A 19940-nucleotide genomic window follows, 5' to 3' on the forward strand; every position below is an offset into this window, starting at 1 on the left:
AAAGCACTAGAGGGCTGACCAGCGTCTGTGCTGATGCTCCTGCACCATTCTGCCCATTTAGCAGAGTTCAATGACTCAAAAGGGGATTTCAAGATAAGCAGAAGTCATTGTAATCCCTCCATTAATATTGGAATTACCCACATCACTGAAATGACCCATCGCCCAGAGGGCAGTGAGCGGGGTGAGAAAGACAAAGGAAATGAGGGCGAGGAGGACGAGGATGCTAGTACAAAGAAGTGGCTGCTTTTTAGGCCATCTACATTTTAAAATGATTAATATCTAGTAGAAGTATAGACAGCACTGTGTGTCTCAGTATTATATTTGATATAAAAGGCCTCCTTTGGCCAGGCTCCGGGCCAGAGCTTGAGTTAGAGAAGTGGATTACTGGCCCATAATCTAATGCAACTGAAGCGCCAAGTAGGATCCTGCGCTGTAAATCACAGTGAAGGTGGAAAGGGCTCTGTCATGTCATAGTAGCTATTCTCAGCCTTATATACTCCGATCCTGTACTGAGCTGCAGGATGTCACTGTCACCCTTACTACCCATTCCGAGCCCACCCGGCAATGCCTTGCACCCACGGAGTTTGAAGTGGTAGTGTGATTTTTAAGAGACAGGTGATATACCTATTGCTTCTTCCTCCTTATAAGCAGGTATTTTCTACTCTAATGATGACCATCGTACTGGGTTTAGAGTTGAAAATTCCTGGCTCTGACCCCTGGCTCTCTACTGACATACCGTGATCTATGGAAGGGAGGTTGTCCCTGAGTTTGCTTTGCATCAGCTGTTCTCTTCCTGTTTCATGATGCTGAATATTTGCCTTGTACATGGTGTATCCACCTTCATTCCACAGGCAGCAGGTGGAAGAGGCTCAGCATAGACTGTATCTTCAACAGAAGTGCCAACTGGTCCTCGGGCGGCAGCAAGAGGTAGATGCTGTGCTGGCGTACCTTCAGGCATCCACGGAGGATTTGCAGGACAGGCAGGAAAGCTGGAGAGACTCCATCAGAGGCAAGCAGGGACATGAACAAGACGACAGAACAGCACCCCTACAATCTGAGGACATTGAGACACAGAAGGACACTTACACCATGGAATCACCAGACTCACACAGCAGCAAAGAACAGGTGAAAGGCGAAACCAGGAAAGTACCGGGTAGCAACAAGACACCAGTGCAAGATGGTATTGGGGAAGTACCTAGGTCAGCCAGCGGTGACGCGCAAGTGGAAGAGCATTACAGCGAACAAGTAGGTTCCAGGTACAGTGAGGCCGGGAGACCAGAGGAATCTGAGAAAACTCAGGACTATCTGAGCAGCAGCATGCAGAAAAAAAATGGCGGGGCTGAGCACCCCGCTGTGCAGCGCATCTTTCCATTTATGATCACTGCGCAGCCAGGAATGGGGAAGTCTGCACTGATGGCGATGTGCATCACAGAAGCTCTAAAGGTGAGTGAAAACAGCCTTAGTTTGCGTTTTTGGAAATGATTGTAGGGACGGTGTGGTAGTACTAGCAGCATTCTGGGGTCTCAAAGCCAGGGCGTGCCTCCTCCATCACATTCTGCCTGTAACTTACTGTTCTCTATTTCAGCTGCCAAACGTCTCTGTGTTCTTCCATTTTGTTGGGTGCAGTCCTTCATCCGTGGAGCTTATAAACCTGGCGCAGAGGCTCTGCTGTCATCTGATCCTGGACAAGCAAGGTAATGGCCCCCGATGGCACCATGACCTCAAGGGGAGGGACCAGCATTAGCCAGAGAAGGTTCATCACAAGGTCTCTATGCTGAGGGAATTGAACCATTAGCCTGCTGGAACTTCTCTGCATTTAGCTATTACTCAAGATGGCCGCCCTAAGTGTACTGTAGGGTTACCCATCTTTCTTTTTAAATATTGCTGACCCCCTCTCATACTTACTCCTACGAATGAAGTTCTCAGTCTGCCTGTGTTGATCCCAGTGACCGCTCACCCACTTACAACGATCCCCCATTCTCTTGGCTTTAGTTTAACAAATGAACTCCTTGTTAGTTACTTCTACATCCCTTAAACTTTCTCCATTGTTAGCCCGAGAAGATGTCCTCGAAAAGTTGAAAGAGGCTGCGAGCAAAGAACTCCTGCGGGAGATCCTAAGGGAACAACTGAAAGATGTCTTGAGCCGAAGCACCTTCCCGGTGATTTTCATTGATGCCATAAACCAGGTAAGAGCATTTTATCAGGGAGAGTGAGATGGAAGTCATTTGCAAAAAAAAAACAGGGTAGGAGAGGAAGAGATGCTTGTTACAGAAGTATGCAAAAGACACACAAATGATGGATGGATTGCGGAACACATCAAACATTCACCCCCCGTTACATCGATCTTTTGCTCACCATGCCACCCCAGTTTAGACCCAGCCATATGCAAATCAGTCTTGACCCTGCTACTCATGGGAACAGTCTAGTCCAAACTGCCAAGCCAGGTCCTGTCTGGACCAGAAACAAGCATACTAGGACCGGTTTCAGGGTATCACCCCTCATCAGCCAGGCTAGCTTGAATGCAGTGGCACAGTAAGCTGGAACCCATGTCTTACTGGATAAATATGTCATAAAATGCTCAAAAATAAATTGAAAATATAAGCTGCGGACACCCTTGCGACACATAAATGGTAACCACAATTCTTCCCATAGTAAAATCTGTGTGTCAGAACACTTCCTGAAGAACCTGAATATATTATTAATTGGAAATAATGCATTTTAATAATGTCTTGTCTTGCCCTCCTGGAGTAAGCCTTGACTCTTCAAGCTTGCTACCCCCTGAAAGTCAAAGCCCAAAGAGGACATTGGCAATGCACTGAGGTTGCTGTAGTATCTGGCTCATTTAGTTGCAGGGGCAACAATAATTCTTAAGACAAGATTACCTAAAAGCCCTTGAGTCCTACAGGTCGCAGAGAACAGAGTCCGCCTGCAGGCCATCCAGCTAGTTTTCTTGCACATGGTTGTGCTCCGGTCTTTGTGGATTGGGACTGGAGCTGGACCGTGGTGAATGGATCCTTTCCCAGTACATTGGGCAGGCTCCTCAGCCCCTCTAATTCCTGCAGTGACTGGGGGTTGGAGAGTTCCCCATTCCATGGTAGGGCTGCAGACCAAGCCCTGCCAACATTCCTGTAGCGCTGGGATTACAGTCTAGTCCTCCTTCAGAGCGATGCCACAGCTAAAACAGTCCCCATAGGGTCCTCTAAGGTCCCTTTGTAAAGGGCCATCTTTACATATGAGACTTGCGGGGCTGGCAAAGAACCAGGAAACAGATTCCACCTTTTTTTAGTTCTTAAAATATCTTTCATTTACTTAGTTTAGTACAAAGGTAAGTCAGTTTTACAGTGGCATTTCGGAAAGCCAGCTTGTATATCGGGAGATCTTTTTTCTCTCTATCCAGTGTTTAATTTGAGCCGGTGTTTGCAGGAGAGGCCCACCAGCACTTATTGGTGGGGACCGGCCCTTAACTTTGCTCAACAGGCTCTGATCCAGGGCTTTGAAAGAAAAACACAGAAAGGTGAAGGCAAGGAAAAGAGAAAGACAGGGGAGGTACGAAAGGATGAAAAAGAACCTGCAAGAGTGAATGTGGAACCAAAACTACACATCCTGGGTAGTCGGCAACCCCGACCTTCAATAGCACCAGCTACAGTCTTCTGAACAAGATTTTGGGCACCAGCACTTATTCTTTTAGAAATTAAGCACTGACTCCACCTATTTATTCAATTATTTTATTATCCATGTTGAAAACTTTGCTGGAAAAAACGAAACCAGCGACAGACCAATAGCTTGGTTTTTCTGGTCGCCTTTTAAACTGTCAGAAGTAAAAAGGCAGATTAACACTTGGGTCGTCTTTCCCCCTTTCAAACAATTGTCTGTCTTAGAAGTCGTCTGTTGTCCCACGTTGCTGTCAGGTACGTTTGTTTTCCAACAAGGAGACAGGTAGAGAATGGTTTCCAGGCTGGGCAGGTTTGCATGTGACTGTTCCTGAAGAAACACCATAGAGTCTCTGCACTTCAAGTAGGTGACCGAGGTGTCTGGTCTGACAGACATCTTCAGTGATATTCTGCATGTGTGGAGGGACAGGAAGACTGTTTGTTGGTGTCAAATGATACGATGGATGGTATTTGGGGATGAAGTTCATACCTTTATTTAGTTAGGTTCTAAGAGTCTGAAAAACAAATCCTGTCCAGAAGTTACAATAAGCAGGAGATGCAAACGCAGTGGTGGATGGCGACAGACACCAATATTTAGGATTGAGTTTGATGAGTGACAATTGCAAGATGATAATAGGAGTTACATTGAACACTACACATTTGAGTCCAGGGAGTGATCATAAAGCACTTATATCATGTGATGTTGACCCTGGCACTAGTGTGGTCGAGGAAACTCCTTGAGTTGCTACAGGAGGTTTATGATGGTCTTGTAGAGTATGGATAGGCAGAAAAAAGACCTCCAGTTGAATCGAAGAGTGTTCAAGAGAAAAAAACTCAGAAGAAAAATAACAGACTGTTGAGGACTAGCCGGTAAATTCAGGGCAGTGAAACAGGTTTGGATTTCTGACTCAACAGTGGAGAGACTGAATTCAGAGAGACATGTTCAGTCAAGGTAGGGAACGAAGCAATGGGCTGATTTAAACTCCAGAATGATAAGCTGGTATAGGGGACCTGCTGTGTACTGTGAACAAATCTGCCTAAATGCGCCTTGTGATGGATGCATCATGCGTTAGCATTGGCATCTCAGATTTACGTCTGTGCAAAGACAGCGCCAAGTTCCTGTTGCAATGCCTGGCAGAAGAATAGACAGTGTTATGCAATGGTGATGTGTGTTCTACATGTGTTTAGTGAAAATGTTGTCTCTCCTGTTCGAAGGGTGGGTCAACGTCTTGTGGGGCCAGTTAATGATACCAGGATATAGCCCTGCACCCTCTTTGGTGAAATGTAACTACAGGTGTAAGTTAATTTATGATGGTTCTTTCAACAGCTCTCAATGCCTTCAGATGCAACTGAGGTTCTGGACTGGCTTTCGGAGGAGGACTTTCTTCCACCCACCTGTAGGAGTATTGTTAGCACAACTGATCTCACTGTGGTGTCGCCCTTCATCCAGCGGTTGGAGCCTCTTTCTGCAGAGTCTGCTCAAAACCTGGCCACCACTTACCTTGCACGCTTCAACAAGGTAAACATCTTGTGCACATCTTCAAACTTCCTATTACTTGATTTTTATCAAGTGTTGTTTCTTCATTCACTTATAAACAGCAAGACAGGGCTCCCAGTTCTGATAGAAATACCTACCTAAGGATACTTTTTATCATGGGAATAGCATAGACCAAGTATGGTATAGCAAAAAGGTGTTAGACACAGGCTTTGTTGGTGATATGTGACCACCACACTCTAGTTCATCAGCAGTGCTTGAAATGGAAAAATAGAAGTTCTGAGAAGTGCTGGTACTCTTCAATTAAAAGTATTAGGTCTCTCTTGAGACGTGCTGGTACTCTCCCTCTCAAAATAAAAAAGTGTTGTTACTCTGTACCGGACAGTACTGGCCCATTTAAAGCGCTGGTCATCAGGCACAGCGTTAAGGGGTTTGATTCCGGAACTTTTACCTACAAATTATTTCTATCAGGTTTGTTGGTCTAGTTAGTTCAGTAGAAGCAAACTCTGATTACCATGCCAGATGGCATTGCAGTGATGTGGAAATTCTCGTAATCTGCTTTCTCATAATTACGCACAAATTCTGGAAAATGAAGCAATATTATGTGGAACTATTTATATTACGAATTAGGCATTTAGTGCTCTTTTGTAGTGTGAATTTTGAAATGCATTTTCGTGTCTATTATGGACTCCTATCTTACTCCTGAATTCGTGGAGTACACATAACTTACTCATGAAATTCGAGAATAAGCTTTAACAAATAGACACTACAAGAGCAGGTCACAGCAAAATATTGGTGACTCGGGCCTAAAAAATGTATTACAAGGGTAACATGGACATTTGTGGCTATGGGAATGAAAAATATATTTCAACCAAAGGGAAGTTAGATGTTAGGTTTAATTTCACCCCCACCCCCAAAGGTATTTAAATCACGAGAAGCCACGAAAGGTGCCTCGATGTAGAATGTATCGCATGTTGTATATAGATATTGCATTACAATGTGTGAATTATTTTGAGATGTGTTGACAGTGTACTGTGATTTATTTGGTGTCCATTGTTATGAGATGGAGCAAAGCCAGTGTATTTTGATGTCCGGTATTAGTAGTGGTGAAAGAACAACAAGTGTCTTGTATGGATCTAGAATAATGGAGCAACTGTCCAATGCACAGAGTATGTAGGCATGTAGATCACATAGTAAATGTGCTACAGTGCCACAACAGTTGTAGTTGGCGCTACCCAGACAGATAATGAGTTTCGAAGCCAAGAGAATTAATTTTGGCACCATACAATTGCAATTAACTTAGCATATAGCAGGACTACTGTGACCTGTGGGTAGTGTGTTGTGATACACGGTGTGCAATGAAGGAGGGCACGGTGTGGTGTGATGTTTAAGCATGAGGATGAATGGAGAGACAATGTTGTGTGAAGCAGAAGCAGCAAGGGCAGAAGCCCCGTGCGTCATACGTCAAGGGGTTTAAGTTGACAGTTGGCTTCTGTCTGTCTATACCACCTCCCTCTATCAGCGGCTGAGTCCCGACCAGCTGCAGCTTTTGATGCTGAAGAGCTCCTCCCAGAATCCCCTGTGGCTGACGCTGGCGTGCGAGGAGCTGAGGGTCTTTGGAGTGTTCGAGAGGGTGACTCAGCTCATCGAGGGGTTTCCTGACGGCCTGCAAGGAATGCTGAGTAATATCGTGAACAGACTGGTGAGAGAGAACACGCCGCTGGTGAAAGAGGTAAGGCCATTTTGTTAAAAGTAGACGTTCTTTACGTATTTCCAGGCAGTAGAGCCACACGACTCATCACTTACAGCCACGGATGGCGCCTGGCTAGCTTGCTCTGTCAGGGCTCTGGCACCGTCCTTGCTACTCATGGTCCTATGGGCCACGTAGCCAGACGTTGGAGGAGAAAGCAAAGGTGTAATCTTGTAGCACTGTTTAACTTACAGTAGTTTCCTATCATGTCCCGATCCCAAGCCCTTGGCAGCAAAAGGAGGCAATTGAGGGTCTAAGGGTGGGATAAAGAGTTCAACCCACGTCGTCAACCGTGGCCAAAAGAACATGTTCAACTTTTTTGCTATCCATGCATGGATGTTGAGTCAACCTACAGAAGCGCTAGGCTCCTAGTGAAAACATGGACTGCAAAAGCTCAGTTTACATAAACATAAACTCCAAAATACACACAACCAAAATCTTCACCTTGCATAAATACCTCATTTTCCTAATTTGAATTTCGTCATTATTTCCTCACTTTTTAATAACAATTCATATTGCTGGACCTTCCTTTGTGTGCTTCCACTGTCTTTGTCATTTCCCGACTCTCCCAATAGGTCTATTGTTTCTCTGTTATTATTATTAAAACATTTTTTTTTTACACTCCCGCACTGCAAAATCATTTGTTTGTAAAAACTATCCCAGTTATTGCAAATGTAAATGTCAAAGTAAGTCAAGGTGTAACATTTTACTCTCATTTGTTCCAGCTTCTGTGTCTTCTCTGCTTTTGCTTCAGTGGAGTTCTTGAGAAGGACGTTCAGCAAGTAATGGCCCAAAGGAGTGGTTCAGAACACTTACCAATGATGCACTGGGCCGAGGTGCGCAGGGCTGTAAAATCTCTCCTGCGATTTGGCCGCAATGCCAAAGGAATGGACACTCTTGCATTCTTTCATTCCTGCGTCACAGAGGTAATTCCATCCTGGCTTGGCCTGTCTCAGACAGGCGTGAAGAGGCTCTTCAGCAAGATAGCAAGAATATTGAAATTCAAGTGTTGGGGACAAGAAGTCAGTTTAAATATCAGATAATTTCCAGTGAGGAGCTGGCAAAACAAATACTATCAAATCATGAGGAGCATAGGCAATTAGAATACAAGATCAGTAAATGGAGAGAGCGACCAGGAGAGCTATCCGTCATATATGCAGAGTCTTGAGGGAAGAATTCACAGGTGAGCAAGGAGAAGGCAGAGTGATCAAACATCAATGGAGATATTGCCTTTACCTTAATATTTACTTCCCCATACCTTTCTTCTGGGTCTTTTCCTCAACCTACCTTTATTTCTCCCACCTATCCTTAAGATTGAAATGATTTTTGCTTCTCCCGCTTATTTTATTTTTACAGTCACTTCGATTCCTATTCCTAATTTTAAATCTTCCAGTAAAGCTAACTAATCCCATAATCTTATTCTTGATTTAATTACATGAAATGTTATAAAAAATAACCTCTAATTTAACCTTAAACTGGTTTAAATTACATTTTTTATTTAAAGTAATGTTAACCTATTCTAATGCTAAGTTCATATTCTAATGCTAAGTTTCCATTCTAAACCTAAATTAACGCTATATAAAAGACTTTGGGGCATATGTAGGAAGGCGTTTGCGAATGGCAAACGGCCATTTGGTATGTAGGTGCCACATAGCAAAATAAGGAATCGCAAAAATTGCGATTCCTTATTTTGCTCAAGCATTTAAGGAATCGCAATTTTGCGAGTCCTTAAATGCTATGTAGGGGTGACTTTTAAAATTCGATTTTGGCTTAAGGAATCGCAAAATACCACCTACTCCAAGTAGATGGTATTATGCGATTTCCTTTCAAAATGCATTTTTTTTAAATTCAAAGTGACATGTGGCGCACAGACATGCTATTAGGGCATGTATGTGCGCCACATGTACTTAGAGGCGCATTACAGGGGTGCAACAGGTGTCCTTTGAACACCCTGGCACCCTTGGAATTGCGATTTTCTCATAGAAAATCGCAATTTGAGAATGTATCCCCCTTCATTCCTATGGGCCTATTGGCCCATAGGAATGAATGGGACACTCATTCCTTAATTGCGATTCGCAACTTGCTAATCGCAATTAAGGAATTTTAGGTATTCGCAAAAAAATTGCGATTTGTTACCTACATTCCATTTTGCTATTCTCAAATAGTGATTCCTTACATTTGAGAATAGCAAAATGTAAATTACCTACATATGCCCCTAGATATTTAAAAACACTAGGAGTAATTCTAATCCTAACTCTATTTTCAAATCAATTAAATAAAATTAAACAGATTTGACCTTAATTGTAATCAAAACACTAACTCTAATCCTCTAATTAAATCCATGTAAATATTTTAAATCCGTTTAAATTAACTTTCATTGTAGAAAATTCATTCTTACACTAACCCTAATTTAAACTAATGTATTTTGTTAAATACCTTTAACTGTAATATAATTTAATTATTTTAATACTAACTTTAACCATACATTTGAAAATGTTATTGATTTATTTTAATTTAAATAATATTAACAAATTAATTGCAGCAATTCTGACTCTACTCCCAAATAAATCAAATGTTTACAAATAAAAAAGAATCAGTAATATTTGTGTGATTAATTTTTTAAACCCTATTAATAAATGATGCTTTCCTTAGAAGACATTTTCCTGATACTTTGGCAAAATTGGTGGTGTAACTCAGTAAACACAGACAAATGAAAGTTGCTGTCAGAGTAATTGTAGACCAATTAAAGGGGCTGAAGAAAAGAATAAACATGGATGGAGAGAACCATGGAAAAGGGAATTACCAAGCAACATGCATAGTTCAAATAGTCACTTTAATCCAAATAATGCAGAAGGGATATTGTGTACTAAGTATCAAGAGAACACCGGAGAGAAATCTGTACTGCAGACACATGCAGAGCAGATGGAAGAAGATGCAGAGGGGAGGAATACTTCATGTGTGTGAACAGTAGTGCAGTGGGATTCAAGTCATCAATTACAGATCGGAATGTAATTGCTAAGTTCAATAGAGAATAGTAGGATTTGACGAGAGGCTTGGAGTGGTTGGTAATAGAAAAGGCGCACCACACAGTACTTGTTATAGGGAGTGGAGGAAGACCAGACATCTACCCAACCATCTCACTATATGCAAATTCTTAAAAATATGACGAATTGTGCATTTTCACCCTGTTGCCTCACCTAACTGCTCTTGGTGGCTCTGTTTACTGGACAAGAGAGAGAATGGAAGGCCACAGCAGGAGTGAATATCATGCAACGCGGGTGAAAAGAGTAGATCAAAAGCAAGGAATGGTAGGAGCTGCTAATACTAGATTGAATCAGTTTATAGTCCACGATTTATTGCTCGGCATTGACACAGTTAGGCCCCACTCACAGGGAAACAAAGAGTTTGCGCCTAAAGCTATTTTTCAAAACATCAACCTATTAGGCTACTATGACTCAGCTTGTTTCCCAGTTTAGTTTTTCAAATGCTACCCCTGCCAGTACCCTAGTGACTATGGAATTAGGAGTTTCTGCTTGAACGTTGGTCTTCAGAGTTGTTTCATTTATGCGCCTTATGTAGTGCATCCACTGTAAATGCCTCTGCTTAGTCCTACAATTCACCAGATACAGCATAGTTTTTCATCTCTTTCCCGGCCATGCCAAGCAGGCCGGGGTTGCTTACCATTCAGGGTTACGATTTGTTTGTGATCATTACTTGTTTGCCATTATCGTTCCTGAGCAATGTCTGACATCCCCATTTCCCTAAAATGTTTTTTGATTTCACGTGTCCTTCACTAGACGTCTTCCAGCTTCATTGGGTACGAGCATTTGAGCTATCCACTGAAATTCTGTAGTTTTCTTGTTGCTCCTGTTCTTCCTCAGCTAGCTCTGCCAGCTCCCAGGGGTGTGGTGCATTTGAGCCCTACACTGCCTTCCCTAAATATTATTGTTTGCTAGTGTCAATCTGGAGCTAGATCTGCCAGCTACCCAAAGTGTGATGCATTTGAACCTGGCACAGCATTTCTATAGTTGTTTTTTGTTTTGCTGTGTCCTTCCAAAGCCGTATCTACCAGCTTCCTGGAAAGCTCTGTGTAGCTTTTTCGTAGTTGTGTTCTTTGTTGCCAATGCCTTTCCAGAGGTAGATCTGTCAGCTCCCTAGGGTATGATGCATTTGAACTCTTTGTTACCTTTACTTGTTGTTTGATAGTGTTTTTGAGATGGATCAACTCTTTTTCTTCTTTTAGAATGTGTACTTTACAGTATTTTGCTGTGAGGGAGATTTTGTATTGATATTCATTTGAGTACCAGTTGTAGGTGTATTCACTTGGGTTAGCAATGTTTTTTTTTTCTTTGAACACATTGATGATGGTGTTTAAGTACAACTACAAGGAAGATTTATCTTGACATGGAGAGTATAAAAACAGTTGGAGTTAGCGACAAAGATTTTTCCAAGCTGATAGGGCAAGTGACCATAGGAGATAAACCCATACTAATGGGCAAATTATTCAATCACATGATAATTTCATGTTAGACTACTTGAAAGCGGGTATAATTCCAATGGGTTTGAGAGTGAGAAATGTTCCGGGATTATCTGCGATAATGTGGAGGTTCTTAGAAAAATGGTCGCTGATTTCAAATGGCTGTTTACCCGACTGGATGATTCTCATTATCAAGACAGCTAGGGAGGTGGTGGTAATCCTCAATAAGGAGATTGAAGAATTGGAGGGGAAACTTAAGAGAGTCAACATGATAGATGAAGCAACGAAGAAACCTGAAGAGATCAATACAGGCCTAGATTACTTTGATAATTATTTCAGATAGAAGACAGATAACTGAAAGAAGGGTATTAAATATTGTTCTCAGGGACGGGTTAACCCTAACCTCTTGGATAACTATTACAATATTCCCAATGACCAAACCAGGTGATCAGGGAATCAAGGTTGGAATAACTGGAAAGTAATAACGTTTTCAGATACATCTGAATGAGAGGACGAGGAGAGTTCAAACCAATTTGATAAATATGGAGATAGACGTGCACATTATGATAGTCAAAACCCCAATATCGCTTTTTTAGAACTCAGAAGGTGGAACTTCAGTGGAGAAGTTCAAAATCAAACAAGACAAACACAAGGAGATAACGGACGAAGCGCTGAAACTTTTCAGACACACCCCCAGTCGCAGATCTGGGTTGATTGCATCATCATTCTTTAGCTCACTTCTCCACCTCAGTTCAGACCCAGCTGTATGCAAATCTGTCTTGACAATGTGCCTCATGGGAACAGTCCAGCCCGAACTACCAAGCCATGTCTACCCTAAACCGGAAACAAGCATCCTGGGACTGGTTTCATTTTAACACCCCTCATCAGCCAGGCTAGCTTGAATCCAGTGGCAAAGTGAGCAAGGGACCCACGTCTGGGCATACCCTGCCAACTTAGGGCAAACAAAGCACACACAAGGAGATAATGGACAGAGTGCTGAAACTTTTCAGACACTCACCCCCCGTCACAGATCTGGGTTGAATCCATCATCATTCTTTAGCTCACTTCGCCACCTCAGTTCAGACCCAGCTATATGCAAATCAGTCTTGACCCTTGGCCTCATGGGAACAGTCCAGCCCAAACTGCCAAGCCAGGTTTTCCCTGAACTGGAAACAAGAATCCTGGGACCGGTTTCGGGGTAATACCTCTCATAATCCAAGCTAACTTGAATCCAGTGGCAACATGAGCAAGGGACCCATGTCTGGGCATAACCTGCCAACGTAGGGCGAACAAAGCAAACACAAGGAGATAATGGACGGAGCGTTGAAACTTTTCAGACACTCACCCCCAGTCACAGATCTCGGTTGAATCCATCATCATCAATCGAAAAAGAGACAGATACAGGAAGGCAGACTTGTCTCACCACTGTTTACAAACATGGAGCCAACAGTATTGGTTGAATTTGATAAAATTCCCATATTCCTGCTCTCTACTATGGAAAAGGATGAAACTACTGAGAGTTTACTTTCTAAGGGACTGGCATTTGTACTAAGCAAATGTGCAGACAAGTTTGAACTGGCCTGGCATCTTCATGCTTTTTTTCACAGATAATCCTAAGAAAGCTTTCAAGAGTAAAGATAATATTGTGGAGAACAACAGGTATGAATTTACTGTCTACCTTTATTCCCAAACTGGACCACTTAGGGCCAGAAGTTGATATTTTTGAAAAATCTGTTCTATCAAAAATATAGCAAATCATATGCTATCGTATATTCGGAAACTTTTACAAAACCTTCCCTATGAAGAGAATCTGGCCTTGAAGAAACTCCAACAGAATAAGCAGATCACTGTTAAACATTGTGGTAAGGGTGGGGGGATTGTCCTTTTTGACATTGACCAAAACAAACAAAAGATGAAGACCATGTTGGCTATATCAGAACATTATCAGAAAATCAAAGGTGATCCGCAAAAGAGAATTATTAGTAAAATCAGAAAAATAAGTAAAGATGCTCTGGAAGCTGGTACCTTGTGTAAAAAAGAGTTTGAGTATTTGAATCAGTCCAATACTCGTATATACCAGTTATGTATGACGTACCCAAGAACATCATAAATTCCCCCCTTTTGTCCTATTGTATCCACTATTGAAGCAGCTATAGAGCCGCTATCCACATGTATTGATACATTTTTAAAGACCTTTGTTTACTGTTTAGGCTCTTATGTTAAAGAAACTGGGCACACGATTGGTAGACTTGAAGAGGGTTGAATTTCATCAGGACAGAGAAATATTGGCCCTATATACAGAAGTACCCACAAAATGGAGGCTTTTGAAGCAGTCAGTAATATATTGGAACATCTTACAATGTTTTCAAATTGTACTGAGAAATAATTCTTTGTAATTTGTTAATGAATTGTAAAAACAAGTAAAAGGAGTCTGTATGGAAGAAGCATGTGCCTCCGGTGTAGCCAACACCTATATGGTTAAAAAATATAGAATACTGGTCACGATTCATTGATTGCATCTTTTACGTCTGGCACGATGAAGAACAGCTCCTAGAGTTCTGTTCTTGGATTAATCTTTGTGATGATAATTTGAAATTCTCACCTAATGCCAGCAGGGATAAGGTGGAGTTCCTTGAACATTTGGATTCAGCATCACAACTAGAAGGTTGTGGTTTCATTGTATACGAAGCCCCTGGCTAGCAACACTCTACTGCACTTTCAAGTTTTCATCTTTTGTGCCAAAAACAAGGAATACCTTTTAGCCAATCCCTTTGCATTAGATCTAACTCTTCCAACATGCAGGATTTTGTAAGAAATGTGGAGGTATTAAGGGAAAGTTGATGAGGAGAGGATATCGTAAACGAGTGGTCTATGATTCATTTACGAGAGTTAAATATTATAATAGAGATGCCATGTTCCAAGAAAGACCTAAAAACAGAATGATCATTTACTATGTGCTCCACAGCATTCTAATTTGGACTAAAAGGTTAGACAAATTTTTCAATGGCACTTAGGGAATATCAATGAGAATGAAACCAAATTACCTAAACCTGTATTCACCTTCTGTAGGAATTGTAATTTTGGAAGTAATCTGTTAAAATCGAGAATTGAGAGTGGGGGTGATTATTGTCAAAAGTCTATCACTGGCCAAAATATAGTGTGTGGCATTCATAAATGTTGTCGCTACCATGGCTGTTACTGAGCCATAGGATACCCCACGATTGATTATAAAGGAATACGGGTTATCTATAAGCAAATGACAAACTCCTGCACATCTAATGTGATGTACTTGGTTGTTTGTCCATGTGGCTTAGACGGGGCGTGAATTTCATGTAAGATGTAGTGTGCATAAATCAGCAAGTCATAATAATAAAACTTCGGCTCCCTTATTACAACCTTGGACACAATTTGGATATTCTGAAAGCAGCCTTAAATGGGTTAACTTGGAGAGGAATGTATCAGGTCAGAGAGAGCGATGATAGCAGCTATCATAGGAAAAGCAAAGTGTTTTGGATGTTTACCTTGGAACATATGAAGAAGGCCTTCATGAAGTAATTTCTTGGGAAAATGCCATCCATAAGTACTGGAATCATTAAAAAAAATATTTTGTTCTTACCGGTATTTTGGGTATATTGGGGGTAGTTTGCCTCTAACTAGGATTTTGCTATTCTCTGTATTGATTATGGTTGTTAATTTGTTTCAGTGTAGGTGGAAAGAAAGGCCCTTTAATAGTGTAATATATGCCTCTATTGTTCTATATAGTGTGAGAAGCTATTATGTTCAGTTGGGAGCTTATCTCTTTGAGATTCTTGTGAGCAATTTGATATGATTGGAACCCGGAGCATGCCACTGTGGTGAATTGATATTGAAGAAATTCTTTTTATTGTGGCGTTCCAGGCTACAGGTAGGTTGAAATCATTTTGGGGGTTTATCTAGAGCTATTGTAAAAGAGCACAGCCCAATCCGTATTCTATTATTGTGATGAATTAATATTAGGAAGCCATTTCAAGATGATGTTCTAGATGAACAGGTGGTTTGCAATACCTGTGTAGTGCACGCATTAAGACGGAGAGTATCACATGACCAGCATCGAGTTAAATATATTTGACAACGTCGGCTCTTCCCATGTCTATAGTTGGAGTTAAATATATTGGAAGACGTTGGTGCTTCCCGTTCCTTCATTTGAACATTATGGAGCTATTGGATGGATCATAGCCCGTTTTATGGTATGCAACTGTGGGGAATTAACACTAGGGAGCCACTCTAAGATTGTGATCGGGGTGATCGGGGTGAACAGGTGATTTAGGAGACTAGCATAGTGTATGTGCGATGACCCATAGCATCATGTGGCTGGCATTGAGACCAAGGCGGCTACTGCCAAAATTAACTGGTTGGGCAGCGTGCGGGGGACAAATAATAATAATAAAACACTTACTTCATGCTGCTGCTCCTGCCGCTAGCCGCCTTGGTGAAGAAGTATGAGGAAATCGATGTTCCACTCCCACCCAATCCGGATGCTGCTCTCAACATGAGAGAAGCACCAGTATTTGTCTGACTGGCCTGACTAGGCACTTGGTAAGTGACTTGCATCCTTAAAAGTTTTTCCACCCAGCTGTACAATATAGCTGGGTTGGAGTGCTAGGACTGGTCTGTTTAATTATAACAAGGGAACCCAAATGATGCCTTCGGACCATGGGCAGACAATCTATTCTAGAGAACAAAGGTCCTTAGGATAATGTAATGGCATCTACAATGAGATATATAGACCTGAATCAGTACTATATCTGGTCATTCCAGTACCCAGCCGGGTCTGGAAATTTTTATTCAATATATACAGGAATTAAGGAGACCATGAAGAAGGTCAAATACAACATTTGATAGGGTACAAGCCTGTACCTATCCGAGAGTAAGCATGACAAACAGTTCCAGAAAAAGAATAAGGAAAGAAGGAAAGCAAACAATATCAGGCAAGAAAGACGTGGGAGCCAACTGTCCCTTGCATCTGAATCAATTATAGAGCAAGTTTGGACCTACAATTACTACAATAAGATAGTCACAATCGATATACTGCAGAATTGTTTCGATTGTCAGGACTTGGAATTAAGTTGCCTGTTTTGTTATTGAAGCGCCTGTGGAAATCCGTTTCTTAACATGGAAGCATGGATATTTATATGGTCGCGAACCTGGTTGGGGGTGAGTACCTCAGGCTTCGAGATAAACAATTGGACTGTGATCCACGGACATTCAAATGTGGAGTCCTCTAGTTTGGCGGAGAACGGTGCTCCAAGTGCAAACGAGTGCCGAGGCTGGCAGATTTTTCGAAGCACGCTAATTACAACATCGGTGTGGCTCCAAGGTCGAGCAGTATACTGGGAGTCGGAGGGCTCAATGGCCAATGCATCCGACCGCACGAGAATCCGGAATTCCGGATTCTCGTGCGGTCGGATGCACAACTTAATTCCAAGTCCTGATGATGATCCCGGTTCATTAGGAGCCAGGGGATCGAAACGTCGTCGACAATCGAAACAATTCTGCAGTATATCGATTGTAACTATCTTATTGCAGTAATTGTAGGTCCAAACTTGCTCTATAATTGATTCAGATGCAAGGGACAGTTGGCTCCCACGTCTTTCTTGCCTGATATTGTTTGCTTTCCTTCTTTCCTTATTCTTTTTCTGGAACTGTTTGTCATGCTTACTCTCGGATAGGTACAGGCTTGTACCCTATCAAATGTTGTATTTGACCTTCTTCATGGTCTCCTTAATTCCTGTATATATTGAATACAAATTTCCAGACCCGGCTGGGTACTGGAATGACCAGATATAGTACTGATTCAGGTCTATATATCTAATTGTAGATGCCATTACATTATCCTAAGGACCTTTGTTCTCTAGAATAGGACTGGTCTGAGCAGCCTGGTCAGGTTCTCAGTAAGTGATTGGTAGCCTTTACCGTTTCTCCACCCATCTGTACAATACAGCTGGGTTGGAGAATCAAAGTGCTCATGATGGTGCTAAGACAGGCGGCAAAACCATCATGCGCACTTCCAGTGCCCAGCAACTCCTCCTCCCCCTGCTGGCTGTCACTCAGGATGCCTGGGCCACCTTGCCCTTGACTTGGCAGCATTTGAAGTCAGAGAAAAATAAAACAATAATAAATTAATTTTATGATAGTTTTATTTTTCTTCTGCAGTGAGCGGGGCAACGCTCCTCTGCCATTGCAGGGGAGCCGCCGATGATCGAGAGGGATAATGGAGAGCAATAGTGTCTCCTGTTCCTTCTCACAAACAGCATGGAAACTGTGGCATGTGGTACTCCCAGGAATTACTGAGAGGTAATAGCTTTGTTTGATCTGTAAAAGGCTCCAGTATTGGTGTTTTTTTGGCGGTGCTTGTATTTGATTTCACAACCCCGAGGGTGGCATTCTGTGATTGTTACGTTAGTATGAAATGAGGTTTGAGTTGACTATAGGATAGTTCTTAGAGGATCGGTTTTGATTCCCTTTTTGCCTCTGATCTTGGCAACTTCACATGGATTTTTTTTATAGTGATATTCCTTATAGCTAGACTTGTGATTGATGTAATACTATCCATTTTTAGGTCTCGCGTGGCGTTACAGCGCAAAGCGCTGCTCGTCTTGGCGAGAGATTTTGTGAGAGAGGGATTTCAGAAGGGGGCTTGAAGCCCCACTCCTCATTTCCATTGGCTGGCGACGGTGGCCTGCCATTGGAAATGAGGGTATTTGGTTGACACCCTTTCTCCTCCGATCCTACTGGGTTGCCTGCATTGCTGCTGTCGCAAAGCACTTTCTTATCTTTATGGGGCCATGTGTTTCTTATTAGAAACACATGGCCCCATAAAGCTACGAGATTGATGCTTGTTCAGTTGCGATGCCAGCATTACTGAAAAAAACATTGACAAAGTCATGACAGGTCTAATTTTTCTGACCTATTGGCGTTGCCAATGCTTGTTCAAGAAGTGTGACCATGAGAACTACAGTGAGCCAAATAGAGAGGGGCGGGCTGCGTTAGGAAGAGAGAGAGGCTGTTTGCCATGTTCAAAGGAAATCCCTAGGTGAATGGCGATTGAGAGACTCCACGGGTGAGGAAAACCTGTTTACCGAGGCATCCTGACTGCCCCTCAACCTCTGAGAGAGACAGACGCCTTTTTTAGTCCCTTTCGTCCCCTCAGTGCCCTTTCATCCCAGGGGGAGGGCCTCACCTGCCACAATGCGTGAGTGTCCTCCAACGTGGAAACGCGCGGCAGCGCCTCACTTGAAGCACCAAAGTTTTCTCAGCTCCGTCCTGCCTTTTACTGTCATAAATATTTTATTTACCTGCCTTCAAAGGGCGTATTATGATGAAAACTTGGAGAGGCGGGGGTGCAAACAGGATTCACAATACCTCATTATGCGGTAACGTTCAGTCCTGCTTGTGGCTGCTTCATAATGTCTCTCGTGACATTCTCTGATTAAATACTGCAGCGATTATAGGGTATTATAGAACCGAGCAGTGAGCCATTCCCAGCTCACAAAGCAACCGCTACAGTGCGTGACTTCCACCAGTCCAGCTCTCAAGTATCATCCATGACAGCGCCCCCTACTAGGGTAAGCGGAGCCTCGAGTACACATACCCTACATAGAATACCACACTGCACCCAATGCTGTTGGCCTTCGGTGTCTGCCGCTGAAAAGCCTAGACTGTTAAGCACATTACCTCGCCACATTTAGCACTTAGAAACAGTATAACACATTGTCTCCCACTGGCTTCTCACGGCTAGACGGCTGACTGTGGAGCTGGGAAACCAAGGTTCGAGCCTCGGGGTCGACTCCACATCCTGTGATTCTCGGAAAATCACGTAATATCCCCGTGCCTACCAAAAAAAAGTAATAATAATGTGTCCTTGTGCAACGTAACTGCCGCTCATCATGTAAAGCACTCCAATACCTTTGGGTCAAGTTCGCCATATATAAATCGGCAAAAAAACCCACTGAAAGACACAAGAGATGACCATAGCAATCCTCCGTCATTATTATGTCTCCCAAATTGTAAAGCATAGGCTATTGGGCACATTCACACACTCACTCAGCTGGTCCTGATGCACTACATGAAGGTGCCACCCAGTGGAGGAAGTAGAGACCTTAGGTCATGATTTCAAGTGTCAGGGGCTCACGTACCCCACCCAACTCACAGAGGGCACACTGCATCCAACCTTACACCACCCAACCAAAAATGCAGGCACGCCTCTACCCGCTCCAGAAAGTTGTGGTACTAAAATGTCACACCAGTGGCAGTTGTGCGAAATACGAAAGCTAGCTAATTTAAATTGAACTCACCACAGCTAGGGCTAATGCATCATAACTGGGTTCATTGTGCCTTTCTCTGTGAAAAGCCGAGACTTTGAACTTCCCGCACGTTACCTCACCATGTGGTGCCTCCCACACGGAGAAGCCCTGAATGAAGGACAAAAGCTCTTCGCTGCTAGCAGTGATGCGCAGATTACAGTATTGCCATGGCTCACACTGGCAACTGCAAAAATTGCTGGACATGTGCACTCATGGCATTTAATCC

The 19940-nt window shown here is 42.6% G+C and overlaps 1 protein-coding gene across 3 annotated transcripts in view; it reads left to right on the forward strand.

The window, feature by feature from the left end:
- LOC144791336 (telomerase protein component 1-like) overlaps positions 1-19940 on the forward strand; it is a 78794-nt gene that overhangs the window by 23329 nt on the left and 35525 nt on the right. Inside the window, exons 6-11 of one of the 3 annotated variants that reach the window (XR_013602363.1) lie at positions 852-1443; positions 1586-1694; positions 2053-2186; positions 4978-5169; positions 6668-6877; positions 7621-8078. Coding sequence is in view for 2 of the 3 variants with exons in the window: in XM_078666009.1 (XP_078522135.1) it covers positions 852-1443; positions 1586-1694; positions 2053-2186; positions 4978-5169; positions 6668-6877; positions 7621-7821 (1438 nt within the window). In the remaining variant the exon portion in view is untranslated. The remainder of the gene's footprint in view (positions 1-851; positions 1444-1585; positions 1695-2052; positions 2187-4977; positions 5170-6667; positions 6878-7620; positions 8079-19940) is intronic. The other 2 variants (XM_078666009.1, XM_078666010.1) reach the window with 2 other exon arrangements.

This window comes from Lissotriton helveticus, chromosome 11, assembly GCF_964261635.1.
Source record: "Lissotriton helveticus chromosome 11, aLisHel1.1, whole genome shotgun sequence".
Taxonomy (NCBI): domain Eukaryota; kingdom Metazoa; phylum Chordata; class Amphibia; order Caudata; family Salamandridae; genus Lissotriton; species Lissotriton helveticus.